Consider the following 25,550-nt stretch of genomic DNA (forward strand, 5'->3'; position numbering starts at 1 on the left):
CTTGGTTTGTTCTGCGTATTGCCTCATTTCCCTCCTGATGTCTTGAAGGGTTCTGTATATTAAACTTTTGTATTCTGCCTCTGGTAATTCCAGGAATGCGCTTTCATCTAGAAGATCCCTGGATTCTGTGTTTTGAGAGCCTGTTGAGGTGATCATGATCTGTTTCTTTATATGACTTGATATTGACTGTTGTCTCCAAGCCATCTATAAGTTATTGTATTAGTTTATGCTTGCTTACTGTGTCGTAGCTGCTTGCTTTGTTTTGTTTTGGTATACCCCTATGGGTTGCTTGAGTGAGCTAGCTTGATTATTTTCGCCTTTGGAGCTCTGGTGTCCCGTCCCCAGAAAGCTAGAGCTGTTATGTGGTATATCAGTCTAGGAGTCCATTCAGTTTTCTTGTATGAATTCAGCTCAGGTTTCCAGGGAGCTGATATCAAGTGTGTGGTACAGGCTCTGTCCTACAGTCTTAGAGGGGGAGGTGTGATTGGCATATATACCGGTATCTCATTGCAGCAGGGGGTCACACTGTGAACAAGGCAGGGGGCTGAGAACAGACCCCCAAGTGTCTCTGAGGAAAATGCATTTCTGTTCCCTAGAGCGTGCTGGTGGGTGGGTTCTGCAGAGGGACCATGGGCACCCAAAGTTTTTGGTTGTAAGGACTGGGAGGTGCCAGTTATCTTTGGACCCCTGTTGCGAGTGACTGGGTGACCTGAGTGGAGCTACCAGTTCTCAGGTCCTGATGTGGGTAGATGAGGATCTTGTTTAATAGGCAAAGCAATGTCAAACGTCAAACACCCACCTCTCCACTGCACAGCTGAAATGGTTGGTGTTTGCCAACAAGGACCTATTCTCCCGAAATAGGCCGACACAGGTCCATGCAGAAGGGAAAGGTGCTCAAGGTCCATGGATGATTTATGCCTGGACAGGAGCCACATCTGTCCTGAACTCCCCCAGTTAGTGGAGCTAGCAAATTATCTTTTCCCCCAGTTGCAAATTTTTTCCTTCCCCAAGGCCGGGAGGATGGCTCTAGGTGCTCGCCAGGGTCTATCTTAGGCCCAGGGATTCAGCTGCTGAAGTTGGCTTGGGGGTGGGGGTGGGGGGCACGGTAAAATATTCACAAGTACTTAGCTTTTGCCAAGAGCGCCGTTCTCAGGTTCTGGAGGTGTGAGTGGACTGCGTGGCTGGCTGCTTCTCCCTGAAGAAACTGCGCCCGAACGCTAGCACCAGCCCGCCGCCGCTGCCGCTGCTCTGGGAATGGGGCTTGAGGGCTCCCCACAATTCAGGTCCAGTAACTCCTCCCCGCATCTGAAGGGCCTCTTCCTCCCTCGTCCGTCTCTTCGTTGTCTAAGCTTGCCTTTGATGCTCAGGGCTCCCTGCTTGTCACAAATACACTCATTTCACTTGTTTTTTTGGGTCTTTGTTGTAAGGAGGGCTCGATGGAAGCGTCTATTCCACTATCTTGGCTCCGCCTCCTTGCAGTCTGGGAATTCTTAACTGATGTGTAACATTAAAGGTATGTTTGCATAAAATTTTAGCATGAATCAAAGTATGACCACGGTCCTTTGGTAAAAATATTTCAAGGGGCTTAGTGAGTTGGTAGTTTTCCTTAGCTAGCAGTAATCTGGTTCTAAACTCTTGCCATCAAGTAAATTATATGAAAGGGTGATTGCTTTAAAGCATAAGTCCCTTCAACCTAAAAGTAAACCCCCTCAGAATTTATCAAAGCACAGCGTAAACCCTAACTGCTGACAAGGCCTTAAGGTGTATCACCCCAGCGAACTTTACATCTCACTTGAACTGTGACACTGCTGGCGCCCTTCCAACGCACAACGCTGCTGTAGTACTATAAGCATTTGTCTGCATGCCTTACGCTTCCTTTACTAAATAGCAAGGCTCAGGGCAGGACCTCGAATACTTAAAGAAACTGCTAAATTAGTTTTTATTAAGTCTAAGAATGTCTAGGCTCTTCATTTAGTAACTGATGGGTTCTCCCTCATCTCATGGAGAGACAAGAGCAGTGTTTCTCAATTTCAGTACTGCTGCCATCACAGTCGGGATAATTCCTTGTTGTGTGGGCTGACCTGTGCACTGTAGGATGTTCAGCAGTGTTCCCACCCTCTATCCACTAGAGGCCAGTAGCACCCCTTGTGCAGGTGACAACCAAATATGTCCCCAGACATTACCAAACACTGACCGTGGGGGGATTTGCCCCAGTTGAGAGTCACTGTTTTAGGGGTTTAGCAGGCATCTCCCCAAGCTGTGTGACCACAAGTATCAGGGGTGCAAAAACGTCACCAAGTACTAGAAGTGTAAAATACACACACAGACACAATCTACGCAAAATTATAACCTGAGAGGAATCAAATTATTCCTCGGGGATATTTTCCATGCTGATCTGCACGTTGAATTAAGAGAGGTGGTGCAGTGGTTCAGTTCAAATCCACCAGGCAGTCCTTGGAAACTCTATGGGGCAGTCCTACTCTGTCCTACAGGGTCCCTATGAGTCGGAATCGACTTGAAGGCAGTGGGTTTGGTTTTTTTTTTTCTTCCCAGCTATGGTCTTTAGTTTACTAAGATGGATATTATCACTTCCAAATCTCTGAATCCAAATCCACCTGCTTACTGGTGATCCCCACAGATATCTCAAATTCAAAAGTCCAAAACTAAACACATTTTCCATAGGAATCAGCAACCCACTTCTACTCCCTATGAATAGCCCCATCATTCACCCAATACAGAAATTTAAGATTAATTTTATATGTACTCTTATGTTCCATTTTAATCCCTGTTAACTCTGCTCCCCCAAATATCTTTTTAACCTATTCCTATACCTTTCAGCACTGTAGTTTAAGCCATCATTTCAGTTTCAATTCAAATAGGCTTATAAGGAGAAACAGAACTACAGCCAAGGAGACAAATTCACCACAATGCAGTCAGATTAATCTTTTTAAAACACAAGCTTGACCGTTTCTGTGCTTAAAATCTTTAAACAGTTACACATGACGCATGTAAAGCACTTCATGACATAGCTATGGTCACTGGTCTAGCCTTTTCTCTCCTCTGCCACCTATCTGTCCCCCACTGTTTTTTAGCCATATAAAACTATTCAAATAATCCCAGAAGCCACCAACCCCTTTTTTCTCCTTGGCTCACTTCTGTCCCTATTTTTCCATCAGCAGATACAGATACCACACCCTCCTTACAGACATATCGTGAGGATGAAAGAAGAATCTACTGACCGGCCCACAGCAAACACTCAGTAAGAACAGTCAGAGAAGTTTCTACGGAGGGTGAAATCTGAAGTGGGCCATGGGGATCAAAAGGATTAAGTATTCCAACTGAGCATGTATTTGGTAGCTATATTATAAAAAAAAAGTGTCCTGTGGGGGAGGAGTGAGAAGAGCAGGTGTTCAAATGCAGGTAGAAGACCAAAACGAACAGTTTAAAAGAACAATTCAAATACGACTCAAAAGTTATGCTTGTTTCTTGGCATCACAGAAAGTTACAGCTGACAGAGACCAGGAACAACAAACATGTACCACACAAGCCACAGTTGTCACAATAGGTATCAACAATCACAGCGACACCCCCCCCGCCCCTTTTTTGGGCAATCTGAGAACTCATCAAAACACTGCCACATGAGTTAGAATCTTTTGGCCTTTCCTGCTCAGGTTCAAGTCATTCCCTTAAAGACAAAGAAACCAGGGCCTGCGGGTCAAGACACACTCATCGGTAACCCCAATTAGTGGAAAGATGAACTTAAAAAAGTGACTGCTTTTAATTCAATGTTCTTTGCATTATAATAAGTCTCCTTTATTAAGCTAAATTATACGTGATAAGCTACATAGCCTAGACCAATCGCTAAAAAGGGACACCATGTCCGGTAGAGGGTCAGCGAAAACAAGGGAAACCCTCAATGACATGGAGTGACACAACTCCCACAACGATGGACTCAAACATAGCAATGATCATGGAGATGTCAGAGGACTGGTAACATTTTGTTCTGTCATTCATAAGGTCACCTTGAGTGGGAGCCAACTCAAAAGGCAACTAACAACAACAATAAAGACTCCATAGAAAAGGAAAAAACCTGAAATATTCATTTAAATATATCATATGTTTATTTTTTTGGAATGAGAAATGTTTAAATGCTCCTAAGTACAAAATATTTCCCTTGGCTACCCTCGTTTACAAGCTCCACCTGTGAAGACTTTTCTTTCCAATGATCTGGGTCCTCAACTATTATCGCTCTGACAATAAATACTAACATGAATGTTTGAACCCCATTTTCTAAAGAACATTATCTTGGACTGTTCTGTAATTTGAAGCTAAGGCAATCAATAGCCCGATTAAAAACTGTGCAAATTACACAAATAGGAATATCACAAAGATACACAGATGGACAATAAAAGTGAACGTGTCAACTTCACTATATAATCGGGGGGGAGGGGAAGGAAAGAAATGCCACTTTCATCTAATCAGCGAAGTAAAACTGGAATTAAGGATATATGTGAACATATACTAGATGCTGCAAAAAGTTCGTGCTAGACTGATAACCTAAAGGCTGGCAGTCCAAATCCGCCCAGTGGTACTGCAGAAGATAGTCCTGGCGATCCCCTTCCATTAAGATCACAGCCAAGAAAACCCTGTGGAGCAGCGTACTCTGTAACGCGTGGCGTCGCCTCGAGTCAGAATCAGCTTGACAGCAACTGACAACTCAAAACTCACTTGGTTCAATGCGTGGGTCTCCTCCCAGACCCACTGCAGCTTATTACCACTTCGGCTGCAATGGCAATCCCGTCCTCATTAAGTAAAGGCTGTGGGTCAAGGGCCTACCCTCCCCACCCACTCCTGGAGAATATTTTTATACCCAGCAGCACAAATTGCTATGATCAAGTGATAACAAACACCAGAGTTTTAAAAATGCAGGTGTCTTTCAATCCAAAAAATTCATTTCTAGGGAATTATTCAAAAGAAATAATTAAGGATGCATGTCAAGAATTTTCACGAACAAGCATTCATTACACCTACACTGCAGGTTGACTGCTTAAAAAACAGCGTCAGCAATGATGGGGCCAGGATATAAATTTCCCTAGCCCAGGAAAGCAAACACGTACGTCCAATGCTCCCTTCCCCAGCCATGGCAGTGATCAGAACTGCCCCACAGGGTTTCCAAGGCTGTAAATCTTTATGGAAGCGGATTGTTACATGTTTCTCCCACGGAGTTGCTGGTGGGTTTGAACCACCAAGCTTTTGGTTGGCACTTGAGCTCTTTAACCACTGCGCCACCAGGGTTCCTGTCACGTATAATTTAAAATTTTCTAGTAGCCACATTAATGAGGTAAACAAACAAAAACAGTGAAATCATTTCAACATGCAATCAAAATAAAATTAATGCAAATTTTATTTTTCTTAAGCTCTTTTATAACAAGTCTTCAAAATCCAACGTGTACCACACTTACAGCGAATCTCATTTCAGATGCTAATTTTCCTCAGAAATATCTGACCTCAGTGGCATCAGCACGGAGGTGCATACTGCACCTGGTGACATCAGAGTGGGTGACACCAAACTGACTGTTGGTAACAATTTTTGTGCAGTGTTTTGGCAGAAATTTATTTTTTATTAAAAAAAAAAAAAAAAGTTTTTTGTAAGCCCAGCTTACCTGAATCAATACACCAACAAGGATAAACCCTATGTTCGTTCACTTTTTGAACCTTCTAACGTACTCCGCCAGAGCTGTCACTATTACCCAATTACAGTGATGCTTCAAATCGCCGTTTCACCTGCACCTGCTAGAGGCATGTTTTTGTTTTCATTGCTGTTGGTGTTTTATAGTTGCTGATTTTGTCAAATTTTCTGGAGTTTAGCTACAATATTCTGGTAATTAGTATTTGTGAACCTGTATCAATAACTTTTTTTTTTTTAAAGAAAAGTTATTGAAGGAAAAAGAGTGATATATGAAAATTACGAGTAACATTAGTACAACACACATTACTAAGCATTTTGTTTGGTTTGGTACAAGAGGATGGGTGGGGGGAGTTGACACCATGAGTTACCGCACCAGGTGACACCAACCCCAGTTGATGACACTGACTTATATTTACATTTCATAAAATTTACAGTTGAAATTAATTAAAATTTAAAATTCAGTTCTTCTGTTGCACAAGCCACCCTGCTATTGTTCATTCCACAGCCCCTTGTGGCTAATCACTACTGTATTGGCCAGCACAGGTCTAACACTTTGCCAATAAATTAGGCACTGAATGAATGTAAACAGGAGATAATGAAAGGGAAAAGATAAAGGGAATGAGGACTGGGTAATTACATAATTTTACAGCTACTAAAACCATAATCCATAGAATTCTCATTTCCATGATGGAAAGGAAGTTTCTACAGGTTACTACTGGTATACTAATAACCGATATTACCACTGGTCATTATGGGGCTAAAAAAGTTGAAGGACCATCATCTGAATAATTCACAAAGCGTGTATTTTCAAATGGCACAAAGCTAGATGCTCTCGCTAATAATGGAAGAGAAATGAGGGGTCAGAAGGGTTTTCACAGGCCAAAAAAGAGAATGTAGCAAAATGAAATTTAATATAGACATGAGTTTGGTCAGACAAAAGCACTGACTTTGGAAAATAACGCTTTACAGAGTAAGCATGCATGAGATTTCAGTTGATGATAGTTAGTAGACAGCAAAATTAATCCGACCATAAATTGCAGTAACAGAACTGCATTATTTAGAATAATGACGGCAGTAGTTCCATTTTCCCAGTCTACTGATCACATCTAGAGTAATACTGACGTAAGAGCAGCAGGGATGTTTGAAATCATAATAAACAGGGACTACATCTTGAAATGATAGATGAGTGCTTGGACTACTGGTTGACCTTCTAAAAGTCTCTTCTAACTCAGAAGATTTTTGTCCAGGACTTCACCAAGAGTTGGACACAATCTTGGGAAGGTGGAAAAAACGAGACATCACTGACAGTAACAGTCCGTTGTCACCAATGCACACATACATTCCTAACAGATATAATTTCTCAAATGTACAATGATCCTAGTTACTGATAGATGCAAACATCTCACCCTCTTATGCTTTACAGGTAGGTGTCCTTGATCCTTTATGTACTTAAGTATTTTATTATCAGTTACTTTTGCTTTATTTCTCCTTTAAATTAGGGCATTACACTGATTAAAAAAAAAAAACAGTGGTACGGATAGGTTATACTGTATACGAATTTGTCTCAACATTACAAAGCGTTTGCTAAAACCCACTATTGCAACCAGCATCCCACAAGTTACTGGTTTCACAGGAGGAGCATGAATCATGGTTTCCAAAGACTGCCAAGTCCTACTTCACCCTGTTTATTTTGCTGACAAAAACAGCAATAAAATCTTATTTAAAACAAACTTGTTTCATTGAAATATAAGATACAGATAAGAAAGAATACAAGTCTTGTGGACAGCTTGGTTTTTCAACATATGATGACACCTCTGTATTCAACACCCAGATAAAGAAAGCATGCTTCCAGCACCTCAGAAGGCTCTTACGTTTCCCTTCCAGTACATATGCTCTCAAAGGTAACTGTCAATTCTAAATTCTTCAACATGGTTTCTCACAGCAGGTTCTTAAAACATAATTTTATTTTCTAGTAGCATTTGGTCAGAATAATTCCTTTTAATATTTCAGTTAATAAACTACAGTGTTCCACATACTATACTTATACTGCTATCTCCCATCTTTACTTTGGCCACATGTATTCTTATCTCGTTAAAGACATTTCTATTAGAACTAACGTACGCCTCTTTACTACAATTGAGGAGCAAACACATTCGGTCCTGTTTTCTACTATGCTGACTAATTACATTGCCACTTCAGTCATGGCTGTCTGTGACATACCTCCTTGCCTGAGTTTCGCCTCCTCTAGAGAAGAGCAACATACGAAAAATAATCAGCTTGCCATCCACAAACTCAAGCTACAGTGTCCTCTGTTCATAAAAACAGTCGACCTCACTAGGAGGTCACGGAGCAACAGTCTTGTAATACATCTCCAAATCTAGACCTTTAAATACATGCCATAATCAGTAACTAGAACAGAGAACAACTACACAGGTATGCTATCAATAATGAAGATTAAGTACAAATACGAACAAAAATGACATAAAACAGTAAGTTATACGTTTCAAAACGATAAGTATGCAATATACAACAATGTAAAATGTTTACTAGTAAACAGGTTTAGAGTTGGAAGTCCTGCATTGTTCAGTTAGCTTATTACGGTTCAGGTAGGTTAATATACAACAAAGACACTTAGCATATGAAATCTCACACAAAAACCATATAATGATGACCACCGTTTGATTTCACAGGTCTTTCCAAAGTCAACAGTCAGGACTGTAACAATAACTGCATTGTGCTTTCTGATATAAGTCTCTGAACTCAAGTGCCATAAAATCTTTTTGACAATGTATACTGTCTTCATTGGACTGTATGGACAGACTTAGAAGCAAAAAATAAAAAGTCTCATCTTATCTAGGAGTTAGTTCATCTGGGACTATTTCTAGAAAATCACCTCAAAATTTACAGTTGAAGACACAATTCTAGGCTCCCAATTAGTCATGTTCCTCATTCATAAAAACAAGCAACCTCAATACAAAAGTCTCCTAACAGATCTCAAACTCTAGGACGTAAAAAGCCTAGGAACTGGGCTTAAGGACTCTCCACGTCAAGTAGAGCTTCTGTCCTGAGGTACAGGATTCAGTGACTATGAGTTTCCTCTAAATTTGGCCAGTTACTCGTTTTGGGGGATCTGGCCCATCAGACTAGCAGGCTCTTACACCTAAGTATCCGTTTTAAATAACAGAACAATTGCTTTGCGGGTTTATATTAATTGAAAATAGAATATGAATAATACTGTTTCGTCACATCTATTGCCAAGTTAAAACCCAAAAACCCAGTGCCGTCGAGTTGATTCCATTGCCAAGTTAGGTATCAAAAATAATGTTATACCCTAGCGAGTCTGAGATAGAGCAAAGAATTTGTATCTAAACATTCAGAATGACTTCTTAGAGTCCTCCTTTTACTAATCTGTGGCAGTCTCACGCTGGGAACTCTCTGGCCCCATTTTAATTAACAGAAGATAAATATGTCTGGCAATGAGAATACAAAAACGAATGAGACAGCACCCACACTCAAAATGCCCAGTTTACTAAGAAAAACAAATTCTCCCAACGTTATTGTGGATCATACATAAAACAGCCTAACTTCGTAGATCATGATTCAAGGGCAGCCAACATTTCCTATGCCCCTCAATTAGTTTCCTGATTAGAACTCTTTACCACGGTGTGTGAGAGACAGGTACCCCTTGCTTTTCAAAAGTTTGCTTTACGCCACTTTGCTTTTATGAAAGACCTTACTTAGCACCTGTCTTCATTCACTTAATGAAATGTGAAGACATTTTCGCTTTTCCAAAAAAAGGCGAAAAGCAGAAGCAGCGTTCTAAGTTTGTCTTGCACTGCCCAGCCACATCCAATGGAATGCCTGGTGCGGTATAAACGTACCATTCACAGCGAGATCCCATCCTCGACTTGCCGCTTGTGCATTTCTCTAAGTGTAGGGCACATCCTTCCACACGTGCGGTTAGTACAAATCCAGCTCTTCTGGGGGATCTGAACCCCAGCCCTTCAACCCAGCCCCGTGTGCCATTGCTAGCTAGGATTAAGAGGGCTCCCATCACCAGCACCACCTCAGCCTTCCAGGGTGCTTGCTGTCTTCCCAGTCTGGTGTACACGTCACTTCTGCTGTATACAGGCTGTGTATTTATTTATCACATCATTCCCGCTTTACTGCGTGTTACTGCCATTTTAGATTCTACATGTTACTAGGTACGATCTGGTAGGTTATTCTTTGGGTCTGGGAACGCTCAAAAACTTTTTCTCCATAAATTAATGAGAACTGCTCCTTTGCTTTATGCCTTTTCGGCTTATGAAAAGTTTCCTGGGAATGCTCCCCTTCTCGAGAGCTGGAAAACCTGTAATGCAGGGCCTGTGACAATTTCTTCATGATGTCCAAGCTTTAAAGATTTTATACGAGATTCCTTAGAAGACAGACATTTACAGTCATTCCTCCAACGGCTCCTGAACAGTCTGAAAAGCTCCACTAATGCAAAACACATTACAATTCTTTCACTGATTTGCTCCGAGAAAAAATAAACTCAGGCATCCCGGGAAGCTTTTCACACTTACAAACTTCTCTTTCTTCCTCTGAGGAGGGTAGAGAGGGCCAGCTCCGAAACAGCGAATCTAGACCACGTTTCCAAACAGGCACACTATTATGCAATTGGTATTTTTTAACAGCATAAAACTTAATGGAGGAGACATTTTATCCAACGAGAGAAAGTGGAGAACCAAAATAACCCTGAGTTTTATCTGAGAGAGAAAAACTGTAGAAGGACAGGAACGGAAAACACATCAGCTTGGCCAACCACCTGAAGAGCGCACCATAACCCAGGACCCCCCCTCCCCCGCAGAGGCCAAAGTGAACTCCTGAAGCAACAGCCCAGGACCCCCCCAGCGGGGGCCACAGTGAACCCCCAGCAGAGACCACAGTGAACGCCTGAAGGAACCCAGGACCCCACCCCGCACGGCCCACAGCGAACTCCTGAAGCAACAGCCCAGGACCCCCACCCCCAAGCAGGGGCCACAGTGAACTCCTGAAGCAACAGCCCAGGACCCCCCCCCCCGCCAAGCACGGGCCACAGTGAACCCCCAGCAGGGACCACAGTGAACTCCTGAAGGAACAACCCAGAACCCCCCCCACAGCAGGGACCACAGTGAACTCCTGAAGCCACAGCCCAGGACCCCCCCCCCCAGCAAGGGCCACAGTGAACTCCTGAAGCAACAGCCCAGGACCCCCCCCAGCAGGGGCCACAGTGAACCCCCAGCAGGGACCGCAGTGGACTCCTGAAGCCACAGCCCCACCTGCTGGCCAACCCCGCTTCCTGAAGCACCTCTGCACCCCAAGTCTGCCCGGCTTGCGCGCCTCCCCCGCCTCCCCTCGCGCTGACCCAGCCCAAATCCAGTTGAGTCACCAGGTCTTCATTCTCGCCTCCACGCTTCTTACTCCCATGCCCCCTCCCTCCAGAAGGTTCTGCGCGCCTCTCAGGTGCGGATAAACGCACGAGGTGTCCGGGACCAGCCCGGATACGGAGGACGATCCACCAGCCACCTGGATCGGCGCGTCCGGCCCAGCCCGGCGGCTCGGCAGTCCGCTCCGGGTGAGGGGGCCGCGGCGCCCCACGACCCCTTCTCCCTGCTGCCCCGCCAAGCCACACTCGTCCTCCGGGCCGAGGGCCTGGGCCCCCGCGGCTTCCCCCGCCGACTCCCGAGCCCGCCAACACGGAGAACCTTGCCTCCGCCCCCCGGCGGCGCCCCGAGGCCCGGCCTCCGCCGCTACCTTCCTCACCCTTTCATCTTCCCCGCCTGCTGAGGCCGTCGTTACCGCCGACGCCAACACCGCCGCCGTCGCCGCCGCCCTGAGCTCTCCGCGCCCTCGGCTCGGCCACTCAAGCCCACCAGCCTGCCTCCTCGCCTGAGGCAGGGAGCTGAGCGGGTGACGGAGGCCGCGAGAGGCGACCGCGGCCCTGGGTCTGCCGCCGCCGCCGCGCCGGGCCGCTGCTCCTCCGCACGTGCACACCGGGCGCTCGGCTCCAGCCCGCCGCCGCCAGCCAGACCCGCCGTCGCGCCGTGACCTTTCACCCCGCCCCTCGGCGCGCAGGCGCGCTCACAGCCCTCGCGCAGGCGCGCTCACCGCCTCGCGCGCAGCCGCACCGCGCGCCGCCGCGCACCCAGAACCCCTCGCGGGCCCTCCATCTTTCGACTGGGCTACGCCTTCTTACGTCATTCTCCCCCGCCCACTCCTTACGCCGCTCTTTGTGGGCTTGGCCTGTAGGCCCGGGCGGTCAAATCCAGATTTTTCCACCTCTCCCTCGCCTCTCCCGCTTCCACAAGCTCGCTCTTCCCCGACCCTGTTCTCAATGGGTAGTCTCCGGAGTGACCTTCAAATGCCCCTGTCTCCTAATGGGATTTTATCAGGCGGTTCTAATAAATGTAAAGAAGTCCGTGGGGAAGCTTAAGTAAATGAGGCGCTTGTAAAACAAGGAAACGTAATTAACAAGCGGCCAGATAACTTGGCATCCACCCAGCACTCTCGTTTCGAAATCACGTGATTGGCTCAAACCTCGCGGCCTGGGATTTTACCGGCGGGCCCCAGAAGGACGGAACTCCATCGCCATTTCCGGTCCCGAGATCGTGGCGTGACGTCACTTCCTTGGCAATGCCCTTTAACCCGTGCCACCCAGGCTTCCGCCTTTGCACTTACAACACGATATTACTGAAAATTTTTGTTTATTATTATTTTTTTTAATCGCAAGAAAAGTCACATTCAAACAATCTGCAAAAATACAGGCCTCCGAGCTGCGGCGCTCGCGGGTGGGGGCGACGGGGCGGGGCTTGGGTCACGTGACGGGCTAGCCCCGCCCCGCTCTGCAGCTGAAGACTTCCCCTCCCGCAGTGACAGAGCCCGCGGGTCGGTGGTCGGCACTGGTCTGTGCGCCTCGGGCCCGGCAGGTGAGTGGTGACGGGTAACGGGCGACTAGGTGGGAAGGAAGGAGGGAGAAGGGGAGCGCGAACGGCAGCCTTCGGTGCCCGGGGCTTTTTTCCGCGCTGTCACCCCTGCTCCGCCAGCTCTCCTGATCCCCTCTGTCCACTGTGGCCGCCCCCACTACCTGGGGTTGCCATGTCCACCTTGCCCGGGGTTGAGGATGAGGGCAGCCTTAGGGTTTCTTATCGGGAGTCCTCGAGGCTTCTGGCACTGGGATTGCTTCAGCCGTTCTTCGGGGTCTGCTGTAGCCGCCGCGGGTCCCAGGACCCAAAACCCAGCATTGGGCGAAGGTCTTGAATCGGCTTTACCCTCAGCTGGCTAAGAGAGGAAGTAGGAGAAGCCCTGGAGGCAGAGGCGTCTCCGGTGAGACCGGCTTGGGAGGGGATGTCACTGGTATGGCTCTCAACTGCGGAGTCACTGAAGACCCTGCCTTTTGAATGTGATTTCTCTGTAATTTTGAGGCTTTTATCTGCCATCCCTGCGGGAGAGGTTCTATAGGTTTTCACGTGCTTTGGGTGGGACTGGAAGGATAAAAGCAAGTTTTGATCTTTCTCTTCTCTGATTTTATGGTGCAGGTAGGGAGGGAGGACGGTTAAAAAAAAAGATACATTAGTTTCAAAACAGGAGCCCTGGTGGCGCAGTGGTTAAGTGCTCGGCTGTTAACCGAAAGCCCTGCTGCAGCTCAAACCCACCAGCCCCTTAGCAGGAGCAAGATGTGATATTTAGTCTGCTTCCGTAAAGATGTACAGCCTTGGAAATCCTCCGGGGCGGTTGTACCCTGTCCTGTAGGGTTGCTGTGAGCCGGTATCGACCGGACCGGTAATGGGTAGCCTCAAAAGGAGATGATGGTAATGCGGCAGTCTCAATTGAACGGAGAAGTGTTGAAAGATGGTGTTGCAACGTCGTGGTGTGTAGGAAGCTCACGCCAGCCTATGGGAAAAGGTTTCCCTGGAAGGGGAACCTTCCGAAACTGGTGGGGCTGAAAATGGAATATAATTAAACCAAGCTTATTTGACTGTGGACTTAAAGGTAGGAAGGTTAAGTCAAGATGTTGCTGACTGCGTTTTACTTGCCTTTTGACATCTTTCTCTTTTGTCATTTGTCCCTGAAATTCTGTATAATTGCTACTCCTCATCAATTCCTTGACCAGTGTTGTGGTCATTTTAATGAAGTAACCCTTGTATCCTTTCTTAGCTTTCCCCATATGTACAACTCGAGGTGACCTGGTCAGGTTTTAATAATGGTATTTTGTGAAAATACAGGAATTGTTTTGCCTAGGTGTTTGCCCAACCAGCGTACTCCCATTTCACATGGAATGTCGTAGGCAATGTTTTGTCCCCAAACACTGTGCTTCAGGGAACAGTGCTTTTCAGTTTGAGGTTAAAAGCCTTTATTTGTCCTGCAAACTCAGAAAGCGCCTTGGTCCTTTTAAATCGACAGGCCTTCGGAAAACTACAAGTTTAATTTTTTTTAACTGACACTGTTTCTTTGTCTGAAAAATCCATATTCTCAGTTAAATCCGGTAGCTTTCAAACCAATGTAAGTGACTCAAAGGACAGCTGAAAAGTGAGGAGGGGCAGAGTCCTTGTGTGGTGGATGTGACTGACCCGATTTTTGTTTTTCTGTAACTTCCAAGTTCTCTGCCATAAACTGGTCTTATTTTGTTAAGAGCAACAAAAAGTTAATTAAAATTTTTGAATAATAGCAATTTCATAAAATGTTGTTAGAGTAAGTTCAAAATAGAAAAGCTCCTTACTAGAAAACATAACCTTGAAGATCTTACTTTTTTCTCCTGGTTAAGGAGCCCTGGTGGTGCAGTGGTTAGGCACTCAGGCTAGCCACCAGCCTGGTTAGCCACCAGGGCTCCTGCATAAAGATGACGGCCCTGGAAACCTTACTCTGTCCTGTAGGGTCACAATGAGTCAGAATTTGACTCTATAGCACCAGATTTTCTCCAAGTTATAAAGAAGACCTCTGTTGTCCCTTGGGTATATACAATTCTAGCATTTTGTAGTTGGCACCTGTATTGGACAATAGCATTTGTCTACTGATATGCTTAGGTAGCTGTGCCTGCTGTTTACACTCAATTAATCTCTGTGGTGGTTAGTGGCCATCAAGCCTGTTCTGACTCATGGCGACCCATGCGTGCAGAGTAGAATTGCTCCATAGGGTTTTCAAGGCTGTGACCACTCAGAAGCAGATTGCCAGGGACTCCTAGCCATGCTTGCTACCAGTGTATAGTTTTATCCGTTAATTTCTTGCAGATTGAGACTTCCCTGATCTGTAGAGGACAGAAAAGAATAAAGTGTTACTTTATTGCTCAGGTGACATTCCACCAAGTGAAGAGAATTCCTTAGGTGGTCTGGAAGGTTCAAACCAGTCCTGTCTGGATGAGTCCAAAACGGGAGAGAGAAAATCAGCTAAAACCTTTGAGTACTAGAGGAAGAAAATGTATCAATATGAAAGAGGTTGAATGAGTCTGCAATTTTACTTCACAATTCCCCAAATTTTAGGGAACTTATGAAAGTAATGGAGCCCTAGTGGCACAGTGATTAAGTGCTTGGCTGCTAATCTAAATGTCAGCAGTTCGAACCCACCAGCTACTCAGCAGGAGAAAAGATGTGGCAATCTGCTTCCATAAAGATTACAGCCTTGGAAACCCTATGGGGCAGCTCTACTCTGTCCTGTAGGGTTGTTATGAGTTGGAATCAACTTGACGGCAATAGGTTTCATTTTTTGGTTTTATGAAAGCAGTAATATAAACCACTAAAGAACCTGGGGAGTAGCAGTGGGAATCGGTGAGTAAGTTGTTGCTAAGGTTGAATGTGAAAAAGAGTTTTTGACGTACACAGTTGACGCACACACACAAACATACTAGTCATTTGGAGCTTGGAAGACATTTCTGAGGCTTAGCTTGTGAGTGTTACACACAGAAATCTTCACGTTCATTAGAAACGGGAATTGTGCTGCAGTCTGACATTAAATGGCACACAGGAGTTTAATAACTCTTGTGGTCTTACTCTGAAGTCTGGAATTTCACTGTCTTTGGGAATTACCACCACCAAGAATGCTGTTCCCACCCCCGTGGGCAGAGCTATTCACTAAGCCCTATAGACTGCTATGTAGTGTTTTCTGTTCCTCTATAATAGCTTAACTGGGCCGTTCCTCACTAAACCATAAAGCGCCTAAGTGTTCCAGGATAGTGTCTTTACTTTTGTGACTTTAGCACCAGAATGCTAACGTACCTGATCAAAAAAAAAAAGAAAAGCTAAACCTGTTGCCCTTGAGTCGATTTTGACTCCTGGTAGGTAACTACTTGTATGTCAGAGGAGAACTGCACTCCATAGGGTTTTCAGCAGCTGGAAGTAAATTGTTAGGCCTTTCCTCTCAATGCGGCTGGGTGGATTTGAACCATGGACCTTTTAGTTAGTAGCCCAGGGCAAACCATTGGCGCCACCCAGGGACCTGACAGGTACTCAGTGAATTGTTCATTGAACGAGTGTTGGAGAGTTGGACAAGGAGATTAAACCATTTTAGCACTTGGCAGATCATAGCTCCTTCTAAGATTGTACAGTAGGTAATTAGCCTTCAAATAAAAATTAGTAATAATGATCAATCCTCAAATGGACTTTATTCATGCAGTGACGAATTTTCTTGTTTTGACACCATATATGTTTATTAATATAGGTGGTTATCATCCAGGTATGGGAAGGAAGGGAAGAGGACTGAGTTGGACTCAATGAAGAAAGTGACTCTGAACATGGTACAAGTGTTCTAATACTTGCCTAGAAGATAATCTTCACTCAGCTTTAGTTACAGGTCCTTTTAAGTGAAGTTGGGGGTGAGGCCCTACTTCTCAAGGGTATTGTGAGTTCAAGACAGACCTCTTATAATCTGTGTGAAACTAAGTTCTGCAAATATAAAGCAACAGTGTGCAGACTTTACCAGAATGGATTTCCCAGCGGGATAGACCTGGGTTCAGTTTCTGGCCCTACCACTTATTAGCTATATGATCCTGGACGGTTAGCTTAAGGTTAAGTTTCCTCATGTGTAAAATCTACCCCAGAGGGCCAGTAAATAAGATCATGAATGGAGGATGCTTAGTATATAACTTTGTAAAAAAAAAAAATTTAACTTTTTACGGTTAGCTTGTTTTTTATACTCAATTTCTAAATGAGATTTGAGGCATTCTACACAATTTGAATGTTGCCTCTTTGAGTGCCAGGTTTGGGGTATGGAGAAGGGAGTAGAATTCGAAATGAGGCTATTGTTTAAAAAAAAAAAAAGAGCAAGAAAAAATATGCTTCTAGCAAAGACTCTAAAACAGACCTATGAGTAGGAGCTGAGAAAGATCAGTATCAAGTCCCCTATTTTGGCAACTGCCGTGGTTTCATATTTTCTATATAAATATTTTTCAAAGCTTGTGGTCATTGATGCTGCTGTTGTTAGCAGCCCCTACACATGGCAGCCCCAAGCACAATGAGATCAGACCATGGTGATCCAAGGGGTTTTCACTGGCTGATTTTTCAGAAATAGATGGCCAGGCCTTTCTTCCTGGTCTGCCTTAACCTGAAAGCACTACTGAAACCTGTCCAGCATCATAGCAACGTGTAAGCCTCCACCGACAGGAAGGTAGTGGCTGTACTTGAGAAACCTGAGCCCAGTTCTCCGGCACTGAAAGTGAGAATTCTACCACTGAACCACCCCTGCCCCCATGATCATTAATATGTAGAATCAATTTAAAGAGGCAGCTCTTCTGATCCTAAATTTTTATCCCTATAGTGGATTATAGAAATAAAATTGTACAGACTTCTAGACCAAGGACTTTTGAGTTAATGCTTGTACTATAAATTTACCAATATTGCCTTTTCTTTGAATTTAAGCCTTTTCATGTTTTATTTTTATCCTCATATAAAATAGGCATAGGAGCATAGAGAATATAATGGACACATGAACTAGAATAAAAATTTTTCCTTCTTAAACTGCTGACACACAAGGCCTAGTATTTCCATGTTGGAAAATATTGGTAAATCAATAACTGAAGTACAGCCGTCAGGAGTTTATGTCTCACCTTAATTCCGAAACAAAAATATATTACTAATTTGTTCTAAGAAAAGATTTTTTTAAAAGATGGTTGAATGTTCTCTTTAATGTCAAGTCCCCTATTATAATGAAATAAATTAAGGTCCGTAAGAATGCTTTCCATTTAATCTCTTATTGTAGAGACTTTACGTTTTATTGCTTTCTCTTTCTTTTGTGACATGAAGGACTTTGATTTATATAAGTGTATTTTTTACATATGTAGTACATACATATTACATATATAGTGTACGCATCATAAGTATGTATATAGACACGCATATAGTGTGTGTGCGTAAATAGAATGTACACAAGCAAGCACTGAAACGAAGGTATACCTTCAAAGTAATAGAGCTTTATTTAGTTTTAGTCTTTAAAATTTTATTTTGTTATTGTTGAGAATGTATACAACAAAACTAAAGTGATGTGCGTGGAAAGCATTTTTTTTTTTATTTTTGATTTTTCGAGTGGTCTGATTTCTGTACTGTTCTGTCCCCTTTTTTTATTGTAATTTAGATGAAGGTTTACAGAACAAACTAGCTTCACATTAAACAGTGAGTACACATACTGTTTTATGACATTGGTTAACAACCCCACGACACGTCAGCACTCTCCCTTCTCGACCTTGGGTTCCCTTTTACCAGCTTTCCTGTCCCCTCCTGCCTTCTAGTCCTTGCCCCTGGGTTGGTGTCCCGGTTTCATCTCGTTTTGTTTTATGGGATTGTCTAATCTTTGGCTCTGGGTTGGGTTACATCTCGTTTTGTTTTATGGGGTTGTCTGATCTTTGGCTTTTTGTGAGTTATAATTTTGTCCTACATTTTTCTCCAGCTCTGTCTGGGACCCTGTATTGTGCTCCCTGTCAGAGCAGTCAGTGATGGTGTAAGGGCACCACATAGTTGTGCTGGGCTCAGCCTGGTGGAGACTGTGATAGTTGTGGTCCATTAGTCCTTTGGAATAATCTTTCTCTTGTGTCTTTTACTGTTCCTTCTTTCTTTTTTTTTTTATTGTACTTTAGATAAAGGTTTACAGAACAAAGTAGTTTCTCATTAAACAGTACATGTATTGTTTTAAGACATTGGTTAACAGCCCCATGACATATCAACACTCACCCTTCTCGACCTTGGGTTCCCTGTTAACAGCTTTCTTGTCCCGTCCTGCCTTCTAGCCCTTGCCCCTGGGCTAGGGTGCCTCTTTAGTCTTATTTTATGGGCCTGATTAATCTTTGGCTGAAGGGTGAACCTCAGGAGTGACTTCATTACTGAGCTAAAAGGGTGTCTGGGGGTCATACTCTCAGGGTTCTCCAGTCTCTGTCAGCCAAGTAGGTCTGGTCTTTTTTTTTTGAGTTAGAATTTTGTTCTATATTCTTCTCCAGCTCTCTCAAGGACCCCCTGTTATGATCCCTGTTAGAGCAGTCAGTGGTGGTAGCTGGGCACCATCTAGTTGTACTGGACTCAGTCTGGTGGAGGCTGTGGTAGTTGTGGTCCATGAGTCCTTTGGACTAATCTTTCCCTTGTATCTTTAGTTTTCTTCATTTTCCCTTGTTCCCAAAGGGGTAAGACCAGTGCAGTATCTTAGATGGCTGCTCACAGGCTTTTAAGACCCCAGACGCTACTCATCAAAGTAGAATATGGAACATTTTCTTTATAAACTATGCCAGTTGAGCTAGATGTTCCCTGAGACCATGGTCCCCACAGCCCTCAGCCCACTGATTTGGTCCCTCAGGGAGTTTAGATGTGTCTGTGGAGCTTCCAGCATAGTGGTTAAGTGCTACAGCTGCTAGCCAAGGGGTTGGCAGTTCAAATCCGCCAGGCGCTCCTTGGAAACTCTATGGGGCAGTTCTACTCTGTCCTATAGGGTCGCTATGAGTCGGAATCGACTCGACGGCACTGGATTGGAATGGAGCTTCCATGACGTTGCATTGTACAAGTTGTATAGATCTTTATTTTTACCTGAAACTATTAAAATCATCTTTAAAATTAGTCTCTGTTGTGAATAAAAATATCTAATTTATTGAAACTCCTTTCTGTGTATGCTGAAATTCCTCTTTCTGTATTGCTTGGTGTTAGCCCTAGTTAATAAATTTCATGACTGTGATGAGCCATTTTTTAAAAATTGATGCTATATCATGTGTTCAGATTTAAATTTAAATAAGAATCACCTTAATTCTTATATCCCTTGATTTTTTTTTATTTGTTATTTTTGGTATGACCATTATGACTAGCTTGCTACAATAAAATTTTAGGTTTTGAATTTTAGTGCTGTCTGTAGGAACTATTCACTTGGTGACAAGCCTTTTAAAATTATGCCTCTAGCATGCCATGTTTTCTTTATAAAAAATATTTAACGTTGATTTCAGTGAAAATAAAATGGGTGGTAGGTGTTATGATGCCGAATGACTCTAGACGTGCTTGAACTATGAAATGGAATCTAACTTTATAAGTTCGTTCTTGGCAATTTCTTAGGTCAATTTTTTAAAAGTGAAATAGAGAAGACTAAAATTGCAAAATGCTCGTAAGCTTGAAGAAAGGGCATGATTAAAAAAACTGTGTGTTTGCAGTGATTGTATATACATGTGGGAAAATGTGGAAGCAAATGCATCAAAAGTATCTCTAGATTAGGCAATTATAGAAAAATGTAGGATTTGTTATTGTGCTTTCTTTATATTTGGGTTTTAAATCGATTGGCATTGCTTTAAACCCATTGCCGTCGAGTTGATTCCAGCTCATAGGGACCTTATAGGACATAGTAGAACTGCCCTCTAGAGTTTCCAAAGAGTGCCTGGTGGATTCGAACTGCCCACCCATTGATTAGCAGCTGTAGTAGCACTTAACCACTTACACCACCAGGGTTTCCAGCGACCTTATAGGACAGAGTAAAACTGCCCCGTAAGGTTTCCAAGGAGAGGCTGGTGGATTCGAACTGCAGACCTTTTGGTTAACAGCCCTTGGACACCCAGTAAGAAATTATCATTAAAGATGTACAAGAGATGATAGGCATTACCAGATTAGGTTGCAAATTGACATTTTATTTTTTGGTTTGGCTGCTAAGTCCTCTTGGAATGGTTTCTGTCCTGGAGACGTAGTATCTGTCATGAGGATGGGATCTGTCCCCGGACTTTAAGCACATGACAGAATTTTTTCAGAAAGGTCCACATTTGGATTTCAGTGAGTAAGAAATCTAGATTGCAAGAGTAACTTTCCTTAAGAAAGCTTCAAATAAGAATGTCTTTATAGAAGCAAAATTAATGGCACTTATAATTATTTAATTTCTGATTCCAGTTGAAGAGTCTGAAATTAATACTTCAAAGCCATGATAGAACACGGCGACTGCTTTAGAGTCGGGTTTGTCACGTGTTTACAGCAGCTGTATTTGTTTCTCACGTTGGTATTTTTTGGTTTTCTCTTTAAGAGCCAATTTTCTTTTTAATTTTCTGGCATATATGTTATTTGTTGTAAGCCGTACAAATTATTTTTGAAAAGGGTTGGGGTATATGGAAATAAAAAGTAATCTTGAAGTAGTATTGGGAGGCAACATAGCAAGAAAGTGAAGGGCAAGAAGGCTGGAGGTAGACTGTCTAGGTCAAATTCTGACTGTGCCACTTCCTAGCCGTGTGACTTTAGGAAAATGACCTTTGTCTTTCTATGTTGCATTTTCCTCAGCTCTAAAATATAGTGTTTGGAATAATAACTGGCAACATAGCAAGAGCTATATAAATACTTGTCATTGTTGATAGCTAGCTCAGTTAATGAACAATGTGGGTTTACGGGATGCTAGTTTTATTTCTTGGCTCAATTATTTTAGCCTTTATTGAATTAGTCAGCAATATTTTCAATTAAATCGAATGGGTAATACATGTACAAATGCAGTAAAAAAAGTTGCATATTTATATCTATGAGTTTCTTCATCTTTCCTTTTTTTTTTTTCATTTTTCTTATTCGCACATGAACACAGCTGTTTCCGTTAGTCTGAGGTTTACGTTTTCTACTTGGAGGCCTTTAGGCGTTGACGTAGACAGTTAAAGCTGCCTCCTCCTTTTTAATGATAGCCTGGGCCTCCTTCTTAAGATAGCCTAGTGTTAATTGGGTAGCTGTATCATCATCGTCATACTTAGCAGTTATTAAACACTTACTCCTGATCCAAGCACTTTTCTTAACGTTTTAAATATATCAACTCCTGAAAGCCTAACAACAACCTTATGAGATAGGTACTGTTTTTGTCCTCACCCAACCAATGAGGAATATGAAGCATGGGATGGTTAAATGCCCAACCAGTGGGAGGACCCAGGATTTGAACCCAGGGAATCTCTTTCCAGAGTTCACTATCCTAAGACCACTAAGCAGACAGCCTTTCATACAACCATGATTTAACCGTCTCCGTATTAACGGGCACTCAAATCTTCTGTCTTCAGACACAGTGCTGTAGCAAAAATCTGCTTAATAGTACAGTTTGTGCATGTGCGGTAAATTCCTAGAAATGGAATAGCTGAGTCAAAGGATGTCTACATGTTGAATTTTGGAAGATATTTAGGGACGCACTGAAGTTCAGCTTTGTCCTCAGCTTTTGGCCAAAATCTGCCATTTAGCTTCAGCTGTTGAAAGGCTGAATGGTTTGATGCCTTTAATGTTTCTAGCATCCTGCGTTGCGTGTGATCCATCCTGTGATTGCGTAGGTTATACCACGTAAAACCAGTGTAACAACGTCAGTATGAGAACAAGGCATGCCGTTTAGACTTCTTGTTAAAACTTTCGAATAACAGCAAGCCTTCTAGATACAACTTGAAATGCTCTTTATGTGATGTACACATTGAAATTTTGTCAGATAAAGTTTGAATATGTATTATTGGAAGAGTCAAATGCTACAACTGTTTATCACTGTGAAAGCCCCTGGTCTTACATACAGGAACAGTCATCTACCAGCTTTCCAGTAGTTCGGTAGGGAGTCAGGTTGTGGGTTAATATGAACACGACGAGTGTGCCACCTAGGTAAGGGTAGGAATAACTATTCTTTTGTGCGTGTGTATGTGGGAAATGAGGTTTAAATAATCCCTAAATCCTAGTCTTAGGTAATGCAGAATTAGGCAGTGAGAAACTTTATTTAGATGAGTTAGAGAACCCACAAACTGCTTTAGGATGACATATTTCCAGGTAGTATGCTCTGTGTCATTTGTTCAAAAAAGGAAAAAATACCTTTTATGACCTGACTCTGAGAAGCAGATTGACAGACAGCAAGCTCTCCAAAGTGGTCCAGAGCAGACATTTAGAGTACAGAATGTTAGAGTCCAGACCCTGGTTTGTGCTTTTTTGTTGTATCTAATAAAGCCACAGAGGTTTTCTCCTGTCTTCTAGGAGTTTTATAGCTTGAGGTTTACATTTAGGTCAGTGACCCTTCCTTAATTTTATGTGGTACAAGGTGTGGATTGAAGTGCCTTTCTTTCTCTTTTGCATTTAGATATCCAGTTATTATTCCACACCATTTATTGGAAAGGCTGTTCTTTCTCCACTGAATTGCCTTTGTACTTTTGTCAAAACTCAGTCATCCATCTGTATGTGTGAATGTGTGTCCTTTCCGAGCTAACAAATGTTTGTGAAAATTCAGATCTTAATACCAGGCAGAACAATAGAGATGAGATTTTACCCATGTTTTGTGGAGTTGTTTGGTGTTTTAGCTTTCATAGCATCAAATACAATAACCACTGAATTATTAACAATAAAATCATAGCATTTTAAGTTCTTTAACAAAGTTTTTGATCCTTTATCTCAGAAGATTGTTCTATGATGGTAATATCTGACTTTAGCTTTGGCCTCTGATAAATATTGATTTTTAAATCTTGGCCGTTGGGCATGAGGCCAAATGTGTATTTCGTGTGCTTCTGAAAGGCTGTTTGAGTTTACACCCAGTGGATGGGAGTGCCTCCCATCCTTGCCGGTGTTGTCACTGAGCAGTAGTTAGTAATTGCCTACTGTGTGCCAAGGCACTTTCCTGTGTAATTGGGGTACCCAGTGAATGAAATGAATGTATTCCGTGTTTTCTTGGCATCTACAGTCCGGTTGTGGAGATGGACATTGAGTAACCCCTTCACAGAGTTTTAATTACAGTAGTGATAAGTGCTAGAAAGGGGGCAGTGGTGGTTCAGAAAACCAAAAACCAAACCTGTTGCCATCGAGTCGATTCGCACTCATAGCGACCCTGTCATGGATTGAATTGTGCCCCCCTCCCAAATGTGTGTGTCAGTTTGGCTGGGCTGTGATTCCCACTATTGTGTGATTGTCCACCATTTTGTCATCTGATGTGATTTCCTAGGTGTTGTAAATCCTGCCTCTATGATGTTAATGAGGAGGGGTGGGCAGACGTTGTGTTGACGAGGAAGGACTTAATCTAAGGGGTTGGATTGTGTTTTGAGCTGGTTCCTTTTGGCATACAAAAGAGAGAAGTGAGCAGAGTGGGGCAGGCTGGAGGGGTGGGTTTCGTACCACCTAGAAAGCAGTGCCACGAGCAGAGTCCATCCTTTGGACCCAGGGTTCTGTCCATGGAGAAGCTCCTGGTCCAGGGAAAGATTGATGGAAGGACCTTCCTCCAAAGCCAACAGAGAGAGGAAGCCTTCTCTTGGAGCTGACACCCTGAATTTGGACTTTTAGCCAAATTTCACTTTGTTAAAGCCATCCACTTTATTTCTGTTTATTTCTGTTACGGCAGCACTAGATAACTAAGACAGATCCTATAGGACAGAGTAGAGCTGCCCCACAGGGTTTCCAGGGAGTGGCTGGTGGAATCAAACTGCTGATGTTTTAGATAGCAGCTGAGCTCTTAACCCTTGTGCCGCCAGGGCTCCTGGGGGTGGTGGTTCAGTGGTGTAGAATTTTCGCCTTCCATGTGGGAGATGCAGTTCAATTCCCAGCCAGTGTACCTCACGCGCAGCCACTGCCTGTCATTGGAGGCTTATGGGTTGCTATGATGCTGACCAAGTTTCAGCAGAGCGTCCAGACTAAGATGGACTAAGAAGAAAGGCCTGGCAACCTATTTCCAAAACGCAGCCAGTGGAAACCTTATGGATCACAATGGTCCAGTCTGCAGCTCATCAGGAGGATGGTGCAGGACTGGGCAGTAATTCATTCTGTCGTGCACGGGGTCACCATGAGTCAGGGGCGGGGGGCAACTGGATGGCAGCTAACAACAACAACGAAAGCGCTAGAGAAGAGCGATACGGAAGACTGTGAGAGTGCACCAGGGGACTGGAAGTTAATTCCCGGGTGAACTATACGATTAAAAACTCGCGTCTGTGATTGAATCCTTTTCTCTTTCCCACGGCCAGTTTGGTTAATAACCCCGAGTGTTATTAATCGTAGAATACTGGGTAAACAGAAATGCAGATTTCTCGCCCCCTGAATTAAAAACGTGTGTGGACTTTTTTTTTAATCTGATCGTGAAGTGTTTTTTCACCTTTTTTGTCATTAGGCAGCATTCCTGTCCTCTTCTGTCCTGTCTTTATGCTTTAGGTCATATTTTCCTTGCAGAGATTGTCTGGCTGCCTGAGCCTGTTTTTGGTGTTGCTTCCTTTTAAGCCTTGAGTTACTGTGCCTTTGTAGCTTGTGAACCTTCTTTCTCTTCTATTCCATCCTTGAAATAAATGACACAGTACAAATCCGTTTGAATATATAGACATCATTTTATAATACAAATGTAATACAATTTTTATTGCAACTCTGTTAACTTTGACTCTTGTATACACTTTGTATGAACAAGTCTCAGATGTATCCATTTCTTATAATTTTCTCACTAAACATAGAGAAGACAGTAAGATAAT

General features: G+C 43.4%; 2 protein-coding genes across 3 annotated transcripts in view; one reads left to right on the forward strand and one right to left on the reverse strand.

Moving 5' to 3' along the window:
• The window catches only part of NAA50 (N-alpha-acetyltransferase 50, NatE catalytic subunit), a 31,823-nt gene extending 20,042 nt beyond the window's left edge, over positions 1 to 11,781 (reverse strand). The window contains exon 1 of one of the 2 annotated variants that reach the window (XM_049876757.1): positions 11,474 to 11,781. In XM_049876757.1, the coding sequence (XP_049732714.1) occupies positions 11,474 to 11,481 (8 nt within the window). In that variant the 5' untranslated portion in view covers positions 11,482 to 11,781. The remainder of the gene's footprint in view (positions 1 to 11,473) is intronic. The other variant, XM_049876751.1, reaches the window with a different exon arrangement.
• A 746-nt stretch (positions 11,782 to 12,527) lies between these two features.
• The window catches only part of ATP6V1A (ATPase H+ transporting V1 subunit A), a 71,245-nt gene continuing 58,222 nt past the window's right edge, over positions 12,528 to 25,550 (forward strand). Inside the window, exon 1 of the mRNA XM_049876766.1 lies at positions 12,528 to 12,636. The gene's annotated coding sequence lies outside the window, so the exon portion shown is untranslated. The remainder of the gene's footprint in view (positions 12,637 to 25,550) is intronic.

This window comes from Elephas maximus, chromosome 1 (assembly GCF_024166365.1).
Source record: "Elephas maximus indicus isolate mEleMax1 chromosome 1, mEleMax1 primary haplotype, whole genome shotgun sequence".
NCBI classification, from domain to species: domain Eukaryota; kingdom Metazoa; phylum Chordata; class Mammalia; order Proboscidea; family Elephantidae; genus Elephas; species Elephas maximus.